General features: G+C 40.0%; 1 protein-coding gene across 4 annotated transcripts; it reads left to right on the forward strand.

Moving 5' to 3' along the window:
• Window positions 1-10,800: 10,800 nt before the first annotated feature.
• znf217 (zinc finger protein 217) lies at window positions 10,801-19,113 on the forward strand. 4 transcript variants are annotated; one of them, XM_049581361.1, is made up of 6 exons: window positions 11,067-11,216; window positions 12,681-14,030; window positions 14,166-14,264; window positions 15,975-17,354; window positions 17,459-17,583; window positions 17,688-19,113. In XM_049581361.1, exons 2-5 carry the CDS (start codon window positions 12,716-12,718, stop codon window positions 17,569-17,571), a joined length of 2,907 nt encoding a protein of 968 aa, XP_049437318.1. In that variant the 5' UTR covers window positions 11,067-11,216; window positions 12,681-12,715; the 3' UTR covers window positions 17,572-17,583; window positions 17,688-19,113. The 4 variants fall into 4 exon arrangements, with proteins under 4 accessions (XP_049437316.1, XP_049437317.1, XP_049437318.1 ...); XM_049581359.1 differs by lacking the exon at window positions 11,067-11,216 and adding an exon at window positions 10,801-10,915 and having other exon boundaries at window positions 17,459-19,113; XM_049581360.1 differs by lacking the exon at window positions 11,067-11,216 and adding an exon at window positions 10,922-11,042 and having other exon boundaries at window positions 17,459-19,113.
• The last annotated feature ends 1,440 nt before the right edge of the window (window positions 19,114-20,553 follow it).

Below are 20,553 nucleotides of genomic sequence, written 5' to 3' on the forward strand. Positions count from 1 at the left end.
CCTTTGTTCTTTATCATTGGAAACTTAAATGGAGAAACCTATTCAAACAAAGGCGTAGGTTTTGTTTTTAACATACAGGGGACACATATGAAATAGGGTGCTTGGGGTCTCTTCCCAGGAAATTTTACGCATCAAACACATAGACTGTAAAAATATTGGACATAGCCACTGTGTAGTCAACCACTAGTTTGTGGACTCCTTCTCTGAAGCCTGAAATTTGGCATTTTAGCTGTCACCATTTTGGATCTCGGAGCCAGAAGTGACCATATTTGGATGAGAGGGTAGAGCTGTGGAAGAGCGAGGGGTGGATCTGGCTCATAGGCTGTGGTAACGCCTCGCCGACAGCCGATCACTCAAAGAAGCCCCGCCCTTAATTATGTCCAACTTTAAGCCTTAATAAAATGTAAACGATTGAGTTATGTATATAACAATTCACTGCCTGAGATATACAGGCCGTAAACATGTTTATTTCTGCTGTAAAGTTGGGCATCTTAACATGGGTGTCTATTGGGATTAAATTTGTTTTGGAGCCAGCCTCAAGTGGCCAGTCGAAGAACTGCAGTTTCTGGCATTTCTACATTGGCTTCATTTTTTTTTAGGTTGTTTCATGCATCACTCATACGTTCTCCAACGAAAAGCAATGCACTAAAATTTGCATATATTGTATGTAATCATGAGCAAGTAATTTGTGTATTTGGGAAGACAAATCATGTGACCAATGTGCTAAGGGGAGCAAAGAAAGAAGTAAGGACCCAGGTTCAGGTACCGAGGAAATGTGCCAGGCTTTGAAGCCAATTTTCATAGTGGCCAAATGGTGTAACTACACAGTCACAGGATGTCCTGCAGCCCAAAAAGACTTTTCCCCATTGACGTACATCGTGAAAGAGACGCCTGTAAATCAGTAGATACATCCGCGAAAATGACTCATTTCATTATCAGGATTTCATCCATTCAGTCTGTAACAATTGGAACATCTAGAAGAGCCACACAATTGAATCAATAGGGCTTAACTCTGTTTTGGAGCCAGCCTCAAGTGGCCATTTGAGGAACTGCAGTTTTTTGCACGTTTATGTTGGCTTCAGTTTTCAGGCTGTTCTCACGAACTGTTCATACATTTTCCTGCAAAAAGTAATGCACTAAAATTTGTACATATCCTATGTAATCATGAGCCAGTAATTCGTGTATAACCCATGAATTTGGGAAGACTGCAATTATGTGATCAATGTGCTGATGGGATTAAAGAAAGACGTAGTCCCATTAGGAGACTTTTTTTTTTTTTACCTACAATGTGAAAGAGACATTGGTAAATTAGTAGATACATATATTTAACCCCCGCAAATTGATGTGTTTCTCATCGGGATTTCATCCGTTCAGTCCAATAACAACTGAAAAGTCTAGAAGAGTCGCACATTTGAATCATTTCATCCCTATCCAAGTTAACAGAGCACAAAACTGCAAGTAGTGGGTTCGGCTGGAGGAAGTCTCTAGTGCTCCTGCTCTGTGGGCCACACAAATTAGAAGCAGTGCCGATCATCATGCGCCACTGAGCACCTTTAATAGGAATGAATGGGATCCTGCCCCAAATGCTGTATTCAGGTCTTTATTTACATCCATGAGCAGGTTGAGGTGGTGGATGGGTCACAAAAGACTGGACTTTCCCCTAGGACAGTGGTTCCCAACTGGTCCAGCCACGGGGTGCAGATTTCTCCTCAGTCATTTGTTTGAGGTCCACAAAGTTTAATATATTCAGCATCATACTTGCGTTTGGACATGTCATAAAGCTATTTTGCTGTCTCTGTCGAGTAGCTGTCTGTTAGTCACTCACTCTACAACAGGAAACAGCACTTCAAAATAAAAGCTCTGTGCTGGAAATTCACTGTACTTAAAAATGAAGTTTGTTTTTTACAACACTTACAACACAGTTTATTTGCCAAAATCATTAAGTAAGTAACACCTTGTGTGGGGCGCTAATTCATAGCATATCATGCGAACCATTGCGAGAGGATACGTTGAGAATGTGCTAACTACAACTAAACAGAAACACAGCAAGTTGCACCGAGGAGATATAAGTTAGATACTACTGTAAAAATGCGTAGAAAGCATAGCATGCATTGCCCAAAACAAGATATCATACACTGCGCTGCCACAGAAACAGTATAAATAATAATAAATATTGGTCAAAATGTATTTCGAAGGTTAAAAACATTCTTGCTGAATGTGGAGTATGGCTTGTTTGTGCAGCTATCTCTACTAAATACAGACAATTTTAGGTTAACCTCAGACTCACGGATATGTATCTTTAAGATCAGCCCAGTCACCAAAAGAAAATGTTGGCATTATGTTTCAGCAAACCACAAATATATTACATTTGCACATTTCATATGTATCATATCAACACTTTTAAAGTGGAGTAGTTTATGAGTTTTAAGTCTTGTGTGTGATTTATCCTGGCTTCATATGGGTAGAGGAAAAGTCTGCTAGCTGCTAGGCTAATTTATACAATGTAAAATGCCACAGGCTTGTGCTAATAATGTTAGCATGTTGTATTTGTTTGGAAAACATGTTTAGTATAAGACAGTTGTTTTGTCGGTGAATCTTGTGAGCTGTAATGGAGCCGAATTTTGTAACATTATCTGTGTTAAATGTTGCTGTTGTTCCTGGATTTATATGAGTAGAGAAAAAGTCTGCTAGTCGCTAGGCTAATTTATACAATGTAAAATGCCATAGGCTTGTGCTAATAACATTAGCAGTGGGGGAGCCAGCAATTGCCCCCCCTGACCCCCCCTTAGGGGCACCACTGATTACTGGACAACAAGTGTGGCTGTTCACTTACATTATATTCTTTGTGTCTTTTGTTTTTTATGAGTAACTATGTCCATACAGATTACTGTTTAGTGGCAAAGTCTAAAAGTCAATGAAGGTTATACAGACAGCAGCACAGCAGCAGCAGCAGCAGAGTCAAACAAAGAGCCCTCCTGCATTTTTCAGCCCCAGATGTTGCCGCTTGGTGAAACCCTTAATTTTTGGATACATTTTTATGCAACAGTTTGTGCCTTTTCTATGTAATTTTACACTGGAGATGCCATTAATTTCCTTTGCTACTTTCTTACCGTGAGAGACAAATGCACATGTTCTTAATATCAAGGGGGACATGTAATCAAAAATAACTGGGTTCTGTAATAACTCTAAAAATATGTGGATGAGCAAGTTTAGCAAAAATAAAATATGATATATGATAATATTATTCCAACTTATTTTAATGCACATGAGGGAAAGAACTGAGGTGTGACATGTGAGTCACACCTCGCTCTGATGGGTGTAGAGGCAAATACTGTAAGCCTAACTCATCTGTGTGTTTATCTGTAACGCTGACAGGCAAGTGATGGTTAAATGACAGACATGGTTGCAAAAAAACAAACTGACCGCAGCGCAGGTCATCATTTGTAACTGTGACAGACAGAAAGATGACTGCTGGACATCACTGTGGAATACTAATCTACATTTCTCAGAGTCCACGAGACACCTTGGAGATAAAAGATGTAAAACAAGATCTAAGGAACTGTATATTTCAGGTAAAGGAAGGCCTCAAATCTTCTTTCACCATTTATGGTGTAATTCCTGTGATGGATAGGACAGTGTGCAGCCTTTGGAAGGATGTGTTTTAGATAGTAATGTCTGAGACCCACCATTCACCCACCATTAAGTGATGAGTCGTGGCCCCTGAAGGCATAACTCACGCTGCTCCTTTGTTATCAATGAGACACACTCTTCATGCATTACCCTCTATAATAGTTGTGATCATTTTAAATTGTGCATCAAAGTAATTGCCACGGCACTTAAAGAGAAAAAGTGAGGTATTGCTTGCAAGGTATAAGACATGTGGTCCATTGTCTGTCCTTTCCCCTGAGGATCGTTTCAAATTAAGATGAATGTGTGACGTTTTTTTTGCCGACACTATCGCTGGTATGTGCGAAGGGTTCATTACTAAACATAAAATCATCACTTGCTATCTTAAAGTGAAAAACTTTATATCACCCAAACTGAGTCTCACCACCGGCTCCTGATGACTTTCTTATGCTCTTATTAGGAAATTCACTCAGCTTCTGATGCATCTGGATATCCTGGAAAAAAACAGTGCAGATAAGGATAACAGCCGCATGTCTGTACACGCAGAACACCACAACTGTGAGAGTTAAATGGGAAGGCTTTCCTGTACAACTCTGGAAGCAGTCACATTTCATGAGGGCCGGTTAATCTTTTCTGTGCACAATCCCAGACTAATACAATGAAATACAGATCAAAATGCATATAGGTTGTACACGCAGCACAAGATCTGCTTGACCACCATGTTGCTGCAGTTCATCCCGGGACAATGCATGCAATTCTGTGAATGCACCGAGCTCAGAGGGGGTGGAACAAGGGAACAGTGGGCAGGGAGGCCTGACAGGAGGCCTGCTGTCAGCACTAATGTGCATCACAGCACTGCTCGCTACTAGCAGATCTGTTCTGTGAGGAAGCATTACAGTGAAACAATTCCTCGGCCGGTGAGAAGACAGTAATCACAGATTTTGATCTGATACCACATTAATGGTGGCGAGCCCCTTAGAGCGAGGGTGAATCAGCAGGTCCTGCAGGCACAACGTGTGTGTTTGTGTGTCAGGGAGGCATTCTAATGCAGATGCTCTCAAGTGACTTTTAGGGCTGGTTTTTGTGGGTCTTTTCAGGGGAATGTTACATCCTGCTGGAGGGACAAAAGGTGTCCGAGGTTTGATGCCAGAAATGCTATGAATGACTAAAGCTACTCTGATGCCTTTCAAAATACTGAAACATAACTGTCATGTGACGTTGTGCGTTTAAACATTTGCTTAATATTCAAATTCAGTGATGTGAGCATGTTCTAACCTCAACTGAAAGATGATATAGTCAGCTGTGTTTGGAGAATACTTTATTGTAAGTTATAAGATATTTAAGACAAAAGTGCGTCCATTTTCTTTTTTTGGACTTGGTTTGGTTCATGAAAAGTATACTGCAACAACCCAGTCTCACTCTGAAATCTCTGAAATCCGACGCTTGGGCAGTGACTTGCAGCGTCAGATACTGATGAAAAAAGTACTTTAACATTGGCATGATACAGGGGGGAAACGTGGCGGGACAAAAACTAAAGTTAAGGCAGCGAAAGTCCGAGTAGGCCAGTGGGAGGGGTGGTGGATGCTAACAAACACTTGTTTGTTTGTTTGTTTGTTGTAAAGCCAAATCCTTGTTTTTGTTTTGTTTGTTCTTCCTAAACCCGACCACATGCATTTGTTGTTGGAGGATAAAAGAAACGTCATTTTGCATTGTTGTACTGGCGTAGCACATTTATTTTAAAAGAGACTGTGTGGAAATGTTGAATTTCATGTGAAAACAGAAGTGTATTTTGAAAGAAGTCAATGCATGTAACAGCCAGAACTTGACACGGTGTCCCAGAGCGTCAACAACCAACACACCCAGGGTACCCTGCACATCGTATAAACAGAAACACAGCAAGTTGCACCGAGGAGATATAAGTTAGATACTACTGTAAAAATGAGTAGAAAGCATAGCATGCATTGCCCAAAACAAGATATCATACACTGCGCTGCCACAGAAACAGTATAAATAATAATAAATATTGGTCAAAATGTATTTCGAAGGTTAAAAACATTCTTGCTGAATGTGGAGTATGGCTTGTTTGTGCAGCTATCTCTACTAAATACAGACAATTTTAGGTTAACCTCAGACTCACGGATATGTATCTTTAAGATCAGCCCAGTCACCAAAAGAAATTGTTGGCATTATGTTTCAGCAAACCACAAATATATTACATTTTCACATTTCATATGCATCATATCAACACTTTTAAAGTGGAGTAGTTTATGAGTTTTAAGTCTTGTGTGTGATTAATCCTGGCTTCATATGAGTAGAGGAAAAGTCTGATAGCTGCTAGGCTAATTTATACAATGTAAAATGCCATAGGCTTGTGCTAATAACATTAGCAGTGGGGGAGCCAGCAATTGCCCCCCCTGACCCTCCCTTAGGGGCACCACTGATTACTGGACAACAAGTGTGGCTGTTCACTTACATTATATTCTTTGTGTCTTTTGTTTTTTATGAGTAACTATGTCCATACAGATTACTGTTTAGTGGCAAAGTCTAAAAGTCAATGAAGGTTATACAGACAGCAGCACAGCAGCAGCAGCAGAGTCAAACAAAGAGCCCTCCCCCTTCTCTCAGTTTCTCCTCAGGAAAGAAACAGAAATATTTCAAACATGTGCAGAACCCAGAAAAGGAATGCGTTTGGTGACTGATAAAATTTCTCCCATGATCAACAACACAACAGCTGGTTGCGTTGAATAAACATCACCGGCTAGGGGTGAAAAAAAGGAGATTATATATTATCAGAGTCTCTCAGGAGCGACACCAGGATTATGAAAGAAGCCAGGCTGTGAATCTGGAGGAGAACAATGCAGTCAGCTGCTCCTGACACGTCAAGACAAAAAGAAGCCACCGCAGCCTTTCCCCATTCGCCGATCCAGTTCCTATCAGGCTGTCTGTCTCCTGAATACATAATTATTCATTCACGCATTTGGCTTTTTCAAAGATGCCACTTTATCTTTAATTAAAACGTACTGCTTTTGGTTTGAATGCATACATGTATGTTTTTTTGGGGGGAGAGATACAATCAGACAATGAGTTTGCAGGATTGTGGAGGAGAAATTACATTAGCATAAAGTCAAACAATAGGACGATGTTAATTAAATCAGTAAAAAGTAAACAATGTTCACCCACTTGTTGCCGTCATTACCTCCACAGAGGATGAATCATAATTAAATAACTGCAGCAGCATTGATGATAAATTAACAACCCAGTTAAAGAATACCTGTCCTGTTAAACACAAACTACCACCACCTACATGTAGACGGTGTTCTTTTATGATGGGCTATAACATCTCGTGGCAATCTCATCATCCGGAGGCATCATACTGCTTCTCCAGATTGATAGCCTTTCACAGAGCCTTTGTGGCCACAGAACAATGGGAAATGAGCGGGAGGCCTCGATGTGTCACATGTGGTGCCTTTGATTAACATACTAGACTTGTTTGTGTAACAGGATCTCGGGGTGAGGCAAGAATACCAAAAACTGAATAAGAGTGTTGCAGGGGGTGCGAAAATGTTTTAATTTAGGGCAGCGCATGTCAATGACTGACTCTTATTATGTCTTATTTTGCGCTTTTGGCACTCAGAGAACATGTGGCCTGTTAAACGCAATATTTGATCACATGAAATAAACATTAAAGATTGTTTTAAGTGAATTAACTCCTTTTTTTAATGCTTGAATGCCACATGATGCCTGTAATGGCATCTGGCACGTGCTTAATAATCATTGCTGTGCTTGACAAACTGTGGATCTACTTGTGCTTTCATTACAAAGACAACCCTGCATTGGTCTGACTGGTTTGGTAACAACAAGGATTATAAAATTAGCTTTAATATATAGGCAAACACTATAATAAAAAGAGGCAGGGTAACAGTCCAGCCTAATGTGAGAGATGGTTTGGGTCTTTGTTCACTGTTTCCTCGCTGGGAGTGGTGACTGATAAAGTTTTTTTTCTCTTTCCGTCATTGCTGCCACTGGGGGGAGGGTGTGTGTGTGTCTCAATAACGAGTGTACACTGAAGTCTGCTGAATATCCTCATTGATTGAGGGATGTATGGCTGCAGGCAACCATCAATGCCTGGTGTCTGTCTGCAAGGGTTTAAGGGTGGAGGAGGGGCTGTTGTTTAACTTCACATTAGCCTGTGGGTGCTACTGTAGGTGACAGTCTTTAAATCATAAAAATCAGAGTGTTATTCTGACAGGGGGTATTTCCTGTCTATACAACCTGATAGTGACTTTACGTTATCCCTGTCATACTGTAGTATTATCATTAGGATTATAGGCTGGTATTAAACATTTAGACTCTTAAAATGCAAACTCAGAACCTTTTTATTCTCGAGCGTTTTTAACTAAATGTTTCCAGAACCAAGGTCTTACTATTGTTTTATTCTGAATACAATTTTAAATCTTTAATTTAGCTTATTTGTTTACTGCTTTATTATCCTCTCTTCTTTAATTGCACTGTTTTAACTTCTACTTCCTTTTATTTTAACTTTTATTGTGTTGTTTTTAACTACCTACCTACCACCATGTGTTAAATGTGCTTTATAAATAAAACTGTCCTGCCTCTTTAAGATCAAACATACATTTGCATGAATGCCTCTTTATGTTTAGGTGAGAAAAAATCAAACTGAATATAAAACTGGCCTGCTTTGACTTATTTCTATTTTATAAATGGGAAGAAGAAGACATTTCACATGACTCAACCAACCTGCTTCTGCAAAAGAAAAAAACCTCCTCATGTAACTGTGAAAAGTTTGAAGCACCCCTCCCCCATCTCCACATGGTAGCTGATGCATGACATGAGAGTGTGGAAGAAAGGCTACGACTTAAGGTGGGTGCAAGGCAGCATTACATATGAAGCAGTGTTGTTGTGTAGCTTGTGGCTGTAGCCAGCATAAGGAACTAAATCTGTGACAGTTTAAATATAATAAAACAGCTTTAGACATGTTATCATACAGGCTAGTTTTAAGCCACTGAACTATTCACGGTAAAATAAACAAATAAATACATTAAAATAGACTTCACAGTAATGGAATTGTAAGATGTTACTTTGCATAATGTTTAAAATATATATTAAAAAGCTAATTATATGTTGCCTTCTTTATTGGTATGTATAAACATTATGTAGGGTAGGATGACCCCACCCCTTTAATTCCTCTCCTGACCAAAATATGGCACCAAGTCCACTGCAAATAGTCAGCTTTCAAAAAGAAGGAAATGTAAGTATTATAATATATATTATATAAATAGTACAGAACAGAAAACTACCTTAATATGCTTAAAAATCAGCAATCCTGACTATGATAAATGTAATAGAACTGCTACTCTCAACACATGTTGAATGGCTGTGCTCCAGTGACTGATGACATTTTATCTGACTTGCTGCATTCCTCACATTTATTCCACCTAAATCATTTTAGGGTAAAATGATCTAATATTTTGTCACTGGAAAATAGTCATCTAAGTTGTACATAAAATGCTTTGACATATTTATGATAATGGGGGATTTGTCGGTCATTCAATTTAGGGGAAAAAAAAAGATGTTTCTCCTTTAAAGTAAAAATGTAAAGTTAGACCCTTTGGGGCAAGATACCCCCTTAGAGAGGGGGTGAAACCCCCAGGGGCATTGTGCCTCAAAGTTTTATTCAGTCAGATTATTTGGTATGTAGTCATATGTCACTTTAAAAAGTTCATATCTACATATATTATTGTAATCATCATCATCCTGTACATGCTAAAATTATATTTTTATTATATTAAAAAAATCATTAAAAGTCATACTATAGTATTTTGTTGAAACAATCAAAAAGTCATAATATAGTGTGTTGTTAGAATAAATCATATGAAATCATAGCACAGTATGTCGGGGGAAAAAAATCAAAAGTAATTATATAGTATGTTCTAAAAAAATCATAAAAAGTCATAAAGTCAAAGTATGTTGAAATAAAATCATCAAAAGTTATAGAAAATAATAAAGTCATAGTGTGTCAAGAAAATCATAAAACAGTCCTGGAATAATTTTTCAAGTCATAGCCTAGTATGTCGTAAAAAAAATCACACAGTATAGTATTTTCTGAAAATAATCATCCAAAGTCATAAAAATAATAAAGTCATAGTAAAGTATGTCTTAAAAAAGGATAAAAATAAAAATAAGTTTGTTGAAAAAAATCATAAAAAGTCATAAAAATAATAAAGTCATAGTTTGTTGAAAAAAATCATAAAAAGTCATAAAATAATAAAGTCATAGTGTGTTGAAAAAAAATCATAAAAAGTCATAAAAATAATAAAGTCATAGTGTGTTGAACCCCCCCCCCTTAAAAAAAGAATAAAAATAAAAATAATAGTCATAGTATGTCAAAAAGAATCAGCAATATTTATAGTATGGTATGTCTTAAAAAAATCACAAAAGTCATAAAAAATAATAAAGTCATAGTTTGTTGAACAAAATCAGAAAAAGTCATAAAAATAATAAAATCATAGTTTGTTGAAAAAAAATCATAAAAAAAGTCATAGTATAGAATGTCGAAAAAAATAATAAAAGTAATAAAAAAAATCATCAAAAAAAATAATCAGTCATAGTTTGTTGAAAAAATAATAAAAAGTCATAAAAATAATAAAGTCATAGTTTGTTGAAAAAAATTAAGAGTCATAAAAATAATAAAGTCATAGTATGTTGAAAAAAAACCCATAAAGTCGTAGTAAAGTGTGTCTTAAAAAAGAATAAAAATAAAAATAATAGTCATAGTATGTCAAAAAAACCCAGCAATATTCATAGTATAGTATGTCTTTAAAAAATCACAAGTCATAAAACATAATAAAGTCATAGTTTGTTGAAAAAAATCATAAAAAGTCATAGTATAGAATGTCGAAAAAAATAATAAAAAGTAATAAAAAAAAATCATCAAAAAAATAATCAGTCATAGTATGTTGGAAAAAAGTCATAAAAGTCACAGTATAGTATCTCTTTAAAAAACACAAACATTTATTAAATGTTACAGTGACTGACTTTGTTCCTCAGAGGGGCATCTTCCCCCATCTTCCCCTTCAATCCTTTTCCTCTGTTATTCGCGACCACGTGACTGCCCTGTGGGTTTTTTGGGGTTGCCGTGCACGCGCTCCATCTTCCACTTGAGAATCGCTGGAGAGAGTGAGCGAGAGGGCGCGCGCGTCAGAGAGTTCAACAGCTGCACAGTGAGAGGACTCGAACAAATATGATTCACATTCAAACAATTGAATAGGTGAGCTGTCCGTGTGTGTGTGTGTGAGTGTGTGAGAGAGCGAGTGTGTGTGTGAAATGAAGAAGCAACTCCGCTGAGCTCAGTCGGCCGTTGTATCAGTGTCATTATTAATCCGGAAACTCAGTTGGTAGGTATTGTGTGGTGAGTTTGCTACAGTTTGGTCGAAGTCGGGACAACAGAGAGAAAAGAGTTGCTAACGTTGGTGTCGTCACAGTGCGCGTGAGCCTGCGCTGGAGTTAGCGTATTGTGAAGTAACTTTATCCGGGCTGAGTTTCCAAAGTGGCGTTAAACTAATCAATAAGTAAGTACACACCGTTTGTCGATTTGAACCCACTCTGCTGTCATTAAACCAACATCCTCTGTGCCCGAGCGTGTGTGAGGTAACGTTAGCTTTACTCTTCTTTTGATTTGGAGCAATCAGCGACATGATTGATATTGATCTCAGCAGAAGTGACCGCATTCCTCGTGCTCCGCTTATTATGCACACATAGACACGTAATAGCCTCTCCGGTTATTAGCCGTTGACCGTTAAACTGCGACTTTGAGCCGCTTGTCTCACCAGAAAGTTAGTGGCGTTAACGAGGGCTGGTGGGTGAATGCGTGAATAACAAGGTGGCTAACGTTAACGCTGCCTCGCACAAAGCATGCGTGTGCTTTAAAGAAAATCACCCAGTCATTATCATCGACTGTTGCATGTGCTCACCTGGGTTCAATCAAATAGCACACAACTTAATACAGCTATTTAAATAAGGCGCTAATGTATATCTGTATCACACAGGAGAACTTAAATAGCCTGCAACTGTAACACTATATTTTAATCCATTAAATTAATGTGTTTGGGCAAATTAACAACACAAATACACAATATTGAGCTGCTGTGTGCTCTGCTGTTGTCACACTCTCCTCTTTCTCTTGTATGAGCCTTCGGCTTTTGAACTTGCTTGTCCAGTCACTCCACCCTGGTGCCAAACAAACTGAGAGTGTGATTTGACTTTCTTAAAGTTTGACTCTCTCTCTCTCCCTCTCTATACATATATATATATATATATATGCATAAGCAGTTCATTATACATGCTGAAAGAGCTACTGTGGCAAAACCACAAAGAGGCAGTGGTCAAAAGTAAAAGTAAAACAAAGTGTTCTGTGCCCTGTGCATACCGTAGAAATGTGCAATGTGTGAGTCAACGAGGCAGCAGAGGATTGTGGGTTGGTATAACATCAAAAAGTTTGTATCTTAGGTGTGTGGCTGTTGAATGTTCAGTGCCAATCAAGATAAGTCCTTGAAACATTGCTTAAGATTTAATTTTGGGTGTGGTCAAGCCGCAAGACAGTTGTGTGTGTCCAGAAAAATGTAGGCTTTTTAATTCAGTGGCAGTGCATTATTCAACATTTAATAGTCTTATTTTGAAATGATGTAGCTGATTTGTTTTTGAGATACTTAAATATGAGCAGGAATGACAGTCAGTATGTTAGCCAAATTCTGCAGTTGATAGCTCACAAGTTAAGGTTTATACGCATAATGAGAAAGATACTGCTTTTGAGAAAGGAAAACACTGCCTCTATATGTTATCAATGCCCTGTACAGAGAGGAAATGAGTTGTCTGTGTAGTTGATTGCTAAAAGATACATTTCCTGTTTCACTAAAAGGGAAGGCCATTCTCTCCGTGTGGTGTCTTTTAAACTGATTTTATCTTAAGTTAGGTAACAGCTATCTGATCCTGTTTTGATACTCAGCAGTCTAAAGACATTTTCCCATTGTTTCCAGGTTCCTATTAATCTGGACGGCGTTGTTGTAGGACAATGCCGACTCACTCGCTGTCGCCGTTTGCGGAGAGCCCAGATGGACTTGCCCAAGATATTCTTATTAGTAACAATGCAAGCATCCCAGGGCCGGGCTCGAGCATGACACCACACACCACCTACTCAGAGAAGGCTGTGTCGCAATCAGGAGGAAGTGTGTCGTGTATGTTCTGTGAGCAGACTTTTACACATCAGGATGAGCTAGGACCCCACGTGTTAACAGAGCACCCTACTACTTTCTTTGAGCCAGCTGTGCTCAGAGTGGAAGCAGAGTTCAGGATCCCAGGAGAGAGGCCCCACCCCGAAGAGAGCAGCCTGAATGCTGCTGACAAAGAGGAGGTGCACAGCTGTATCGTGTGCAGTCAGGTGTCGCAAGATGCCAGTGAGCTGGAGACCCACATGAGGAAGCACAAGGACTACTTTACTTACTGCTGCAATGTCTGCGGACGGCGTTTCAGAGAGCCGTGGTTCCTCAAGAATCACATGAAGATGCATGTAAAGCCAGGACCAAAGAGCAAGGCCCAGCAAGACCTGGAGACCCCGGCTACAGTCAACGGCATCATCCAAGACCCTGCTTCAGAGCCTGTGGTCACAGTTTACAAAATGTGCATGGTTTGTGGGTTTTTCTTCCCCGACCACGACAGCTTGGCTGAACATAGTAAAGTACACAATAGAGAGGTGGAGCCTGGCAAAGACAAGGACAAGGAGAAGGTGGATGGCACGACTGAATCCCTTGACAAACAGGAAGCATTTCTTCACAGTCTAAACCTCATGCCTCGCTCCTCTGTAAATAGTTTGCAACATGAGAGATCATCAAAATGGATTCCCCAGCTTGATCCCTTCAACACATACCAGGCCTGGCAACTTGCTACAAAGGGAAAGATAGCAGTAGGTCCAAATAATATTAAAGATATTGGCCTAGACGCCAGCACAGACAATGAAGAATGCAGCTCTGATAAGGAGGAGATGAATATTTGGTCTGAGGGTCAAGGAGACAAAGCTGCGAAAGAGGGCCTTGGGAGGGAGCTCAGATCTCAGCAGCAGGCTGTGGTAGGAAACGCAGCGCTGCAGCGGAGGTCTCTAATGCAAAAAAATAAAGACAAAGAAAGACCAACTACTTGTGAGGAGTGTCAGAGAACCTTCAGGACCTACCACCAGTTAGTGCTCCACTCCAGGGTCCACAAGCGTGAGAGGGCTGGTGGAGAGAGCCCAACTTCCTCTGTAGATGGGAAGTTGTCAAGAGTGGGCTCACTTGAGCAGGCAGAGGAGGGCAGCGAGGAGGGCTTTGAGGAGGCAGCACTGGCAGAAAATCCAGGTAAGTTTACACACATGCTTCATTCATACTGCCTTCTTTGTAGTTCAGGAATTGTGACAGTGAACTCTTTTACCAAGTGCTCCCTCTGCTGGTGGGAGGAATAATAACACCTGCTATTTGTGTCTGTTTTCAAAGGTGAAGATGGATCAAAAGTCAGATCGAAAGGATGCAGTTACTGCGGCAAATCATTCCGATCAAGCTATTACCTCACAGTTCACCTGAGGACCCACACAGGTGAGTACAAAACATTTAGCTTGAATGATTCCTTTATGGATATGAGCCTGCATATATCAAAGGGTCAGTTTAGATCTATTGAAGTGGGGTTGCATTAGCAGTGGGCGATATGGCCCTAAAATTTTATTACAATATTTCAAGGTATTTTTTGCAGTAATGATTTTCGAAACGAAATCAGTAAAAAAAAATATTAATTTAAGAAAATAGAATTGCAACAAAATAAGTGATATAGTTTAACAGTTTGCTTCAAATATTCAGTAAAAACTAAAATGATCTCTCATTTCACTCAGAGTGAGATTCAGATTCTGTTACAATATTAATAGTTCAACTAAATAAAATCTACCACAAATTACACATTTAAACAGCTTCTAAATACAAAAAATATCCCCTGGGATCTCTTTATATAAATCAACAGGTGATTTCCTTTGTTTAGTAAAATCCTAAATGATTGAGGTTTTTTTTTTTCCACCTGGACCTTTATGCTCTGCCATTTCTCCTCTAATCATCAAGCTGTAACCTGGGACAGGCTGTTATGATACCACAGCTATCACACAGTCACATATATGGAGTTTTTTGTCAAGCCGCGAGTATCACAGAAGATTTATGATAAAACCACTTGACGACACCGACTCCCGTGTGCGCACGGCGAGAGAGGAGAGGGAGAGACACTGTGCTGCTGCCAGAGGAGCCGCTGAATGAGTTCCCTCTGAGCTGTAAGTCACTAAAAGAGTCTGAGAAGTCCGGAGCTGTTCATAAAACATTCAGGATGCCACAGTTTATTCCACACTACTGAGGCTGCTCCTCTTTTTGGAGCCACTGCGGAGTCGGTAATAATTTCTCTTTCAGCCATGCTTGTTGTTGCCGTGGGTAACAGTATGACGTCAGAGTCAGCAAGTCGATATGAATTTCTTAGATGATATTAAAAGTTGTTCTGGTATTATTGTGAATGAGATGATATGGCACACCCCTAGGTTGCATGAGGCACTTATCCATAGTTAGTATATTACATACAGTAGCCTAGATGTTGGTTGGCAAGCCCCTAATTTGGAAAAGTCTAAAAAAAAAAAACGTCACCTAAAATGTCAATATCAGTTAGAGTGTATGCTATATTTAGAATATTTTCGTCACTTTACTTGGCAATGAAAGGGCCATTTCGACGGGGAACTGAGGCTGTTCTGTCGCTCTCTTCAAAGCCAGACTCCATTGAGAAAAACAGTAATTTAACACAGCTGAACACAGGAGCTGCTCGTCTACTGCTGCCTCAATTAGTAATTTTCTTGGTGTTATTTTGTGACTTTGGCATTTAAGAGTTTTAGTTTGGATTCACTGAAGTCGTACAATAACACAAACCAACTAACTGATGGAGGCAGCAGCAGACCAGGAACCCCTATGTTCAGCAAGCTAAAATGACTGATTTTGTCAATGGAGTCGGGTGGCTTTGACGAGAGCAAAGATGGACAGCCCTTTCCCTGCCAGAGAACGCTGTCTGACTGCAAGTTAAAGCTGCAAATGGCGGTACTCATGTCTGCCCTCCAAACTGGGGGCGTGCCAGCTGACATCTACTGTAGGTAATAGACTGAGTATTTAAAAATACCTCATACAAACCCACCTCAAAAGATCAGAACTAACCCTTTAACCCAGTTGTGTACAGCAGGCCTAATTCTGTGTCTTATATTTTGAACTATGCTTGTACACATCTGTTTGTTTCAGGTGAAAAACCATTCAAATGTGCTTACTGTGACTACGCTGCAGCCCAGAAGACTTCACTGAAGTACCACCTGGATCGGCGTCACAAGGACAAACCCTACGTGGACATTTCCAACAGGTCCATGCCTTTAGTGCCTTTTCCTAATGAGAGAAAACACGTAATTGACAATGAAAATCCTGCTCCAAATAGATCCAAACTCTGGGTTCCCGGAGCCAGATCGTGCACCAGTGGAACACCAGAGGACACATTTGATAGCACAGGTAGCAAGCTTGGCAAACCACTCGTCCAGATGAATGCTGAGTACGAGAAATTAATTGCAAAGTCTGCTTACTCACCTACTGACGATGTGGTCGTAAAGTGTCCCGTACCTGTTAACCTGAAGATGGAAAGGGAAGAGATAAAAGTTGAGAACTCTGAGGCCCCATTAAATCTGTCCTTAAAAGTGTCTCTCTCCATCTCTGCCAGTGCAGAACCCAGAAATGGATTAATTCCAATTGCCTGTTCATTTTGTGCGTATAAAACCATGTACCCAGAGGTTCTCATCATGCACAAAAAACTCACTCATAAAGATAAGTCAGACAGCATGAAAAAGATTGGATACAGCAGTTTGAAACAAAAACGTTACACAGGTTGTCCCCCTGCGCTTGATGGGAAAGACGTCACCCCGCTTCCGATGTTTGACCGGCGCCACCCTCGTCGAACCAAGTCCCCTCCCCCTCAGACTGCAAAGCCACAAGAAAAGACACCCAGTAACCCACCTCATGCACCCAAGCAGTCCCCTATCCATGCACCTGTACATGATGAGACTCAGCGTTACACACATAACAGTGACACACTCCCCAGTCAGGAACCCTCCAGGTATACGGAGCTCATGAGGAAAACCAACACAGGCAGCAAGTACACCATGGAGCGAGCAGGCCCCCCAGACAGAGTGGGCATCGGTGAGAGGAGTTACCCAGCCAGAAGTGGTGTCATCTGGCACTCGGACGCTGCCAGGCTGTGCCTGTCGAGCCGATTTGGGAGCCTCCCTCAGATGGATTTTGGTGAACCTTCCAGCAAGAGATTAAAGTACGCAGTACCTCCAGGCAGGGAAGCTGACACCAGTGAGAAGCCTGGCTTTAGAGGACCAGCAGGGAATGTGTCCAACAGGCTGCTTATCTCAGGGAGGAGTGTGAAAACACCGCCACAAATGTCGGGCCCATCCACCGTCTCTGAGACCCTGGGCCCTTTGAAGGCTACATCTACAGCTATCGGAGGAGGCTTGGATTCTGAGTGGAGCATGATGAACCTTCTGCGCTCCTACCCACCCAATGACCTGGCATCCCTCTATCACAGCGCACCAGTCAACCCCAGTCATGGAGGACTGGCCAACCCAAGATCAGGTATGTAACAGGTTAGCAGGTTCAGGACACATACTCAGAGGAGGTTACTTTACAGCCACATGTTGTAGCAGTGTGTAGAGTTAACATCAAAGTTTTTGTCTCAGGGGGCAGAACTGTGCTGTACCAACACTTACCCACTCTGCCCAACCTTCAGAGGAGAGACCCCCCGGGCGCTTTCCCTAATCAACGCTATGGGACCACTGATAAAAGTAACTAAAGTGGCACCAAGGTAAAAGGTTGAAAACATTTTCAAACCATCAACAGAATTGTTGAAAAGTTTTACCTGGTACTAATATTTGAAAACATGAAAAGTATTTTTCTTCTTCTCTCTAGATTTGCTGCTCCCTTATTTTGGAGAACGTCTTAAAATAATTCAATATACTGATTAAAGAGAGGTGGTTTGTGCTGAAAAAAGTACCTAGGCTCCCCTGATTTAGCAATTTTTTTGAATAGAGGGAAATTGTGTTGCAAAGACATTTCAGGCCCGAGGCCTTTAGTGTACATTTGTTTTCTTTTTTGAATGAGAAGTGCAAATCATCTCTCCTAACAGACGTTATTTCACTGGTGTGCACTCAGAGTTGTTGCTTAATCCATGTTTGACCCACACTAATGCTCAGATATCTGTAAATGTCTATGACATAACAGTAAAAGTTGTATGTGGGATAACATAAATATATTTGTAAGCTTTCAGTACATGAAAATATATAAAGTAAAAACTTAAGAAAATGTAATTTGTGTGAAAAATTGCTGCTCTGTTCATTTACTGTTCATGTCCAGGCAGTGATTAAGCACTATTTTTTGTCCTTTTCCAAGGCACTGAAGGGTGGGGATTTTCTGTTTGATAGCACCATGGCTTGGGCCCAGTGGTTTACAAACAGGCCACAGTAACAAGTCCTGTGAACGTAGAAGTGGTCTACCTCATGTTATGCCCTCGACACTGTTCTTATTGTAAAGCTGCTGTAGCTACCATGTCAGCTGAGCCTCTGTCCGTAGCTGTCTTATCGACCAGAGATGGATGTTTTGAGTTGAAGTAGAACTAGATGGGCATGTGTTTGTCAGGCGTCACGGTCGTTTGGAGGCACCACATTAAACACAAACTGATCTGGTGATACAGAACAACTACTGCTGAGGCCATATTGACCTGTGGCACGATTATCTGTAACACAGTGTGGAGTTCTTTGATACTGTTGGTATTAACAAGCCCAGTTTTAAACACAGAACATGTTTTCTGGTTAATTGTTCTTTAGAAACAGCCGTCATCTGCTTTAGTGGTGCCTGAAATCCATAAGCTGTAAACTGTACCAAATCTCATGAGTTCTGTTTGTGAATGAAGTGGTCATGCTGAATTATTTGGACTGCACATTTAGTCACTTTTCAGGAGTTTGCTTTCACTATGCAGAGTCTTGAAAGTGTTTTGTTTCAAGTGGAGGCAGTCAGTCCCAGCTGGTCATCAAGTGGTCCTTCAGACTGTATGACTGTAGTTTTGAAAAATGAAAAAACAACAACAACAACAACAAAAAAAACCAGAAGCAGCTGTGTTGATTAATGGCTCGATTAATTACACTGTGAACAAAAGGTCTCAGGTTAACTCATTTACGAGCTATTTAGTCTGTTGTGTGATCTAGTAGTTTGCCACTTTGAAAGGCTCGGGTTAAGTTATTTCTTTCTTTTTTTGTTTGGTATTCACATTACATGTGTACTTATGTAAAAATGAAAATATTGTTTGAGAGTTGTATGACACATTTCAATAATAAAGTGAGGCGGAAAGCTGTGTGTTATTTGTTCCTTCACTGACGAACACGGGTTCAGCTGCAGTCTCATTCAGTGAAACAGGTATTGTCTTTAATACCTACACATACCTGTAGCTGAAATACTTTTGATTTGTCAAACCTAGTATTTTATGGGTTGTATCATACCTCTTGCAAATCTAATATGTCTCTATTTTTAATTCTCCTTAAAAGCACTTCATCAATGCTCGGACTGGGAGACAAAATTGAACATAATATTTCTGACCCTCTCTGATGCAAAAAAAAATACATGGATGACTGTTGTTTTGTGTTTTTCGATGAGATTTTTGATCGATAATCATCAATAATGTGGATATAACGACCAAATGGGTTACAGCAAAGATTAAAGTTGATAAATTTACATCACTTAACTATATTTCAGCCTTCAAAACAAGGGAAAAAACATTACTGCCACATCACAATACAACAATATCCAAAATCTAAGACGATATACAGTCTGATATATCTGTTGGATCTTTGGTTGACACGCCCCCAATTCGGAGAAGCAGGCAGTGACAGTAACATTAGTTAAGTGTACGCCATATTTAGAATATTTTCACAGCTTTACCTTTCTGTCAGCGCCGTATGTCGGGGAACTGAAGCCGTTCAATCACTCTCTTCAAAGCCAGACTCTGCTGAATAAAACAGTAATTAAAAATCGCTGAGTACAGAAGTTGCTAAACTGCCGCTGCCTCAAACGTTTGTGTCATTGTGTGACTTTGGTGTTTAAAGGAGTGAGTTCATATTCATCAACGTCGCACAATAACACAAGCTAACTAATCAAGGCAGCAGTGGACCAGAACCTCCAAGCTAAACTTACTGCAACTGAAGCCATTAACAGCTCACCTGTCAGAACAGTAGAGTAAAGCAGTAAAAAACAAATTCCAGAAAACTTGAATTAAAGGCCCAGTCCCCTTTAGAAGCCCGGTGTGGCTTCACATTTTGACAAATAAAGGCCTGTCTCAATTAGACACCTGGACTGGTTGCTGGCTACCTTCAATTATGTGTCCATTCCTCAATTACCCTGTAAGTTATTCATATTCCTTTAGTCATAAGGGTCCTCAGATCAAAAGAATCCAAAGGGGTTTTCCTCAAATTTAAGTTGTGAGTTTTGTTTTAACAGGATAAAGCTGTGTTGCGTTAGTATGCTGGGTGCCGTAACTCTCTCTGATGCTCTGTCTGTCGGAGCTCGATCAAATGAATGATTCATAATTGATATATTATCTGAAGCCTAATTTTTACAGAAGTAACATTCATACTGGTTTAAATAAACAGTTTGATTGTATATTTCGATCTTTGCTGAGCAACAGTTTTGTGTGGAAGGAGTTAAAGGCCTGTCCCAAATATAAGCCTTTTGGTTTCAGTGATTTAAGGGAATAATATCCTGGGCTATTACTTGTAGATTCACGGTA

Source organism: Epinephelus fuscoguttatus, linkage group LG7 (assembly GCF_011397635.1).
Source record: "Epinephelus fuscoguttatus linkage group LG7, E.fuscoguttatus.final_Chr_v1".
In the NCBI taxonomy this organism is placed as follows: Eukaryota; Metazoa; Chordata; class Actinopteri; order Perciformes; family Serranidae; genus Epinephelus; species Epinephelus fuscoguttatus.

What these genes read in the sequence shown, in the direction of transcription:
- znf217 (XM_049581359.1), top strand. Translation starts at nt 12,716, where the DNA reads ATGCCGACTCACTCGCTGTCGCCGTTTGCGGAGAGCCCAGATGGACTT. An exon ending in TCACCTGAGGACCCACACAG is followed by an intron (nt 14,265 to 15,974) that starts GTGAGTACAAAA and finishes TGTTTGTTTCAG; the next exon opens with GTGAAAAACCATTCAAATGT. An exon ending in ACTGGCCAACCCAAGATCAG is followed by an intron (nt 17,355 to 17,458) that starts GTATGTAACAGG and finishes TTTTTGTCTCAG; the next exon opens with GGGGCAGAACTGTGCTGTAC.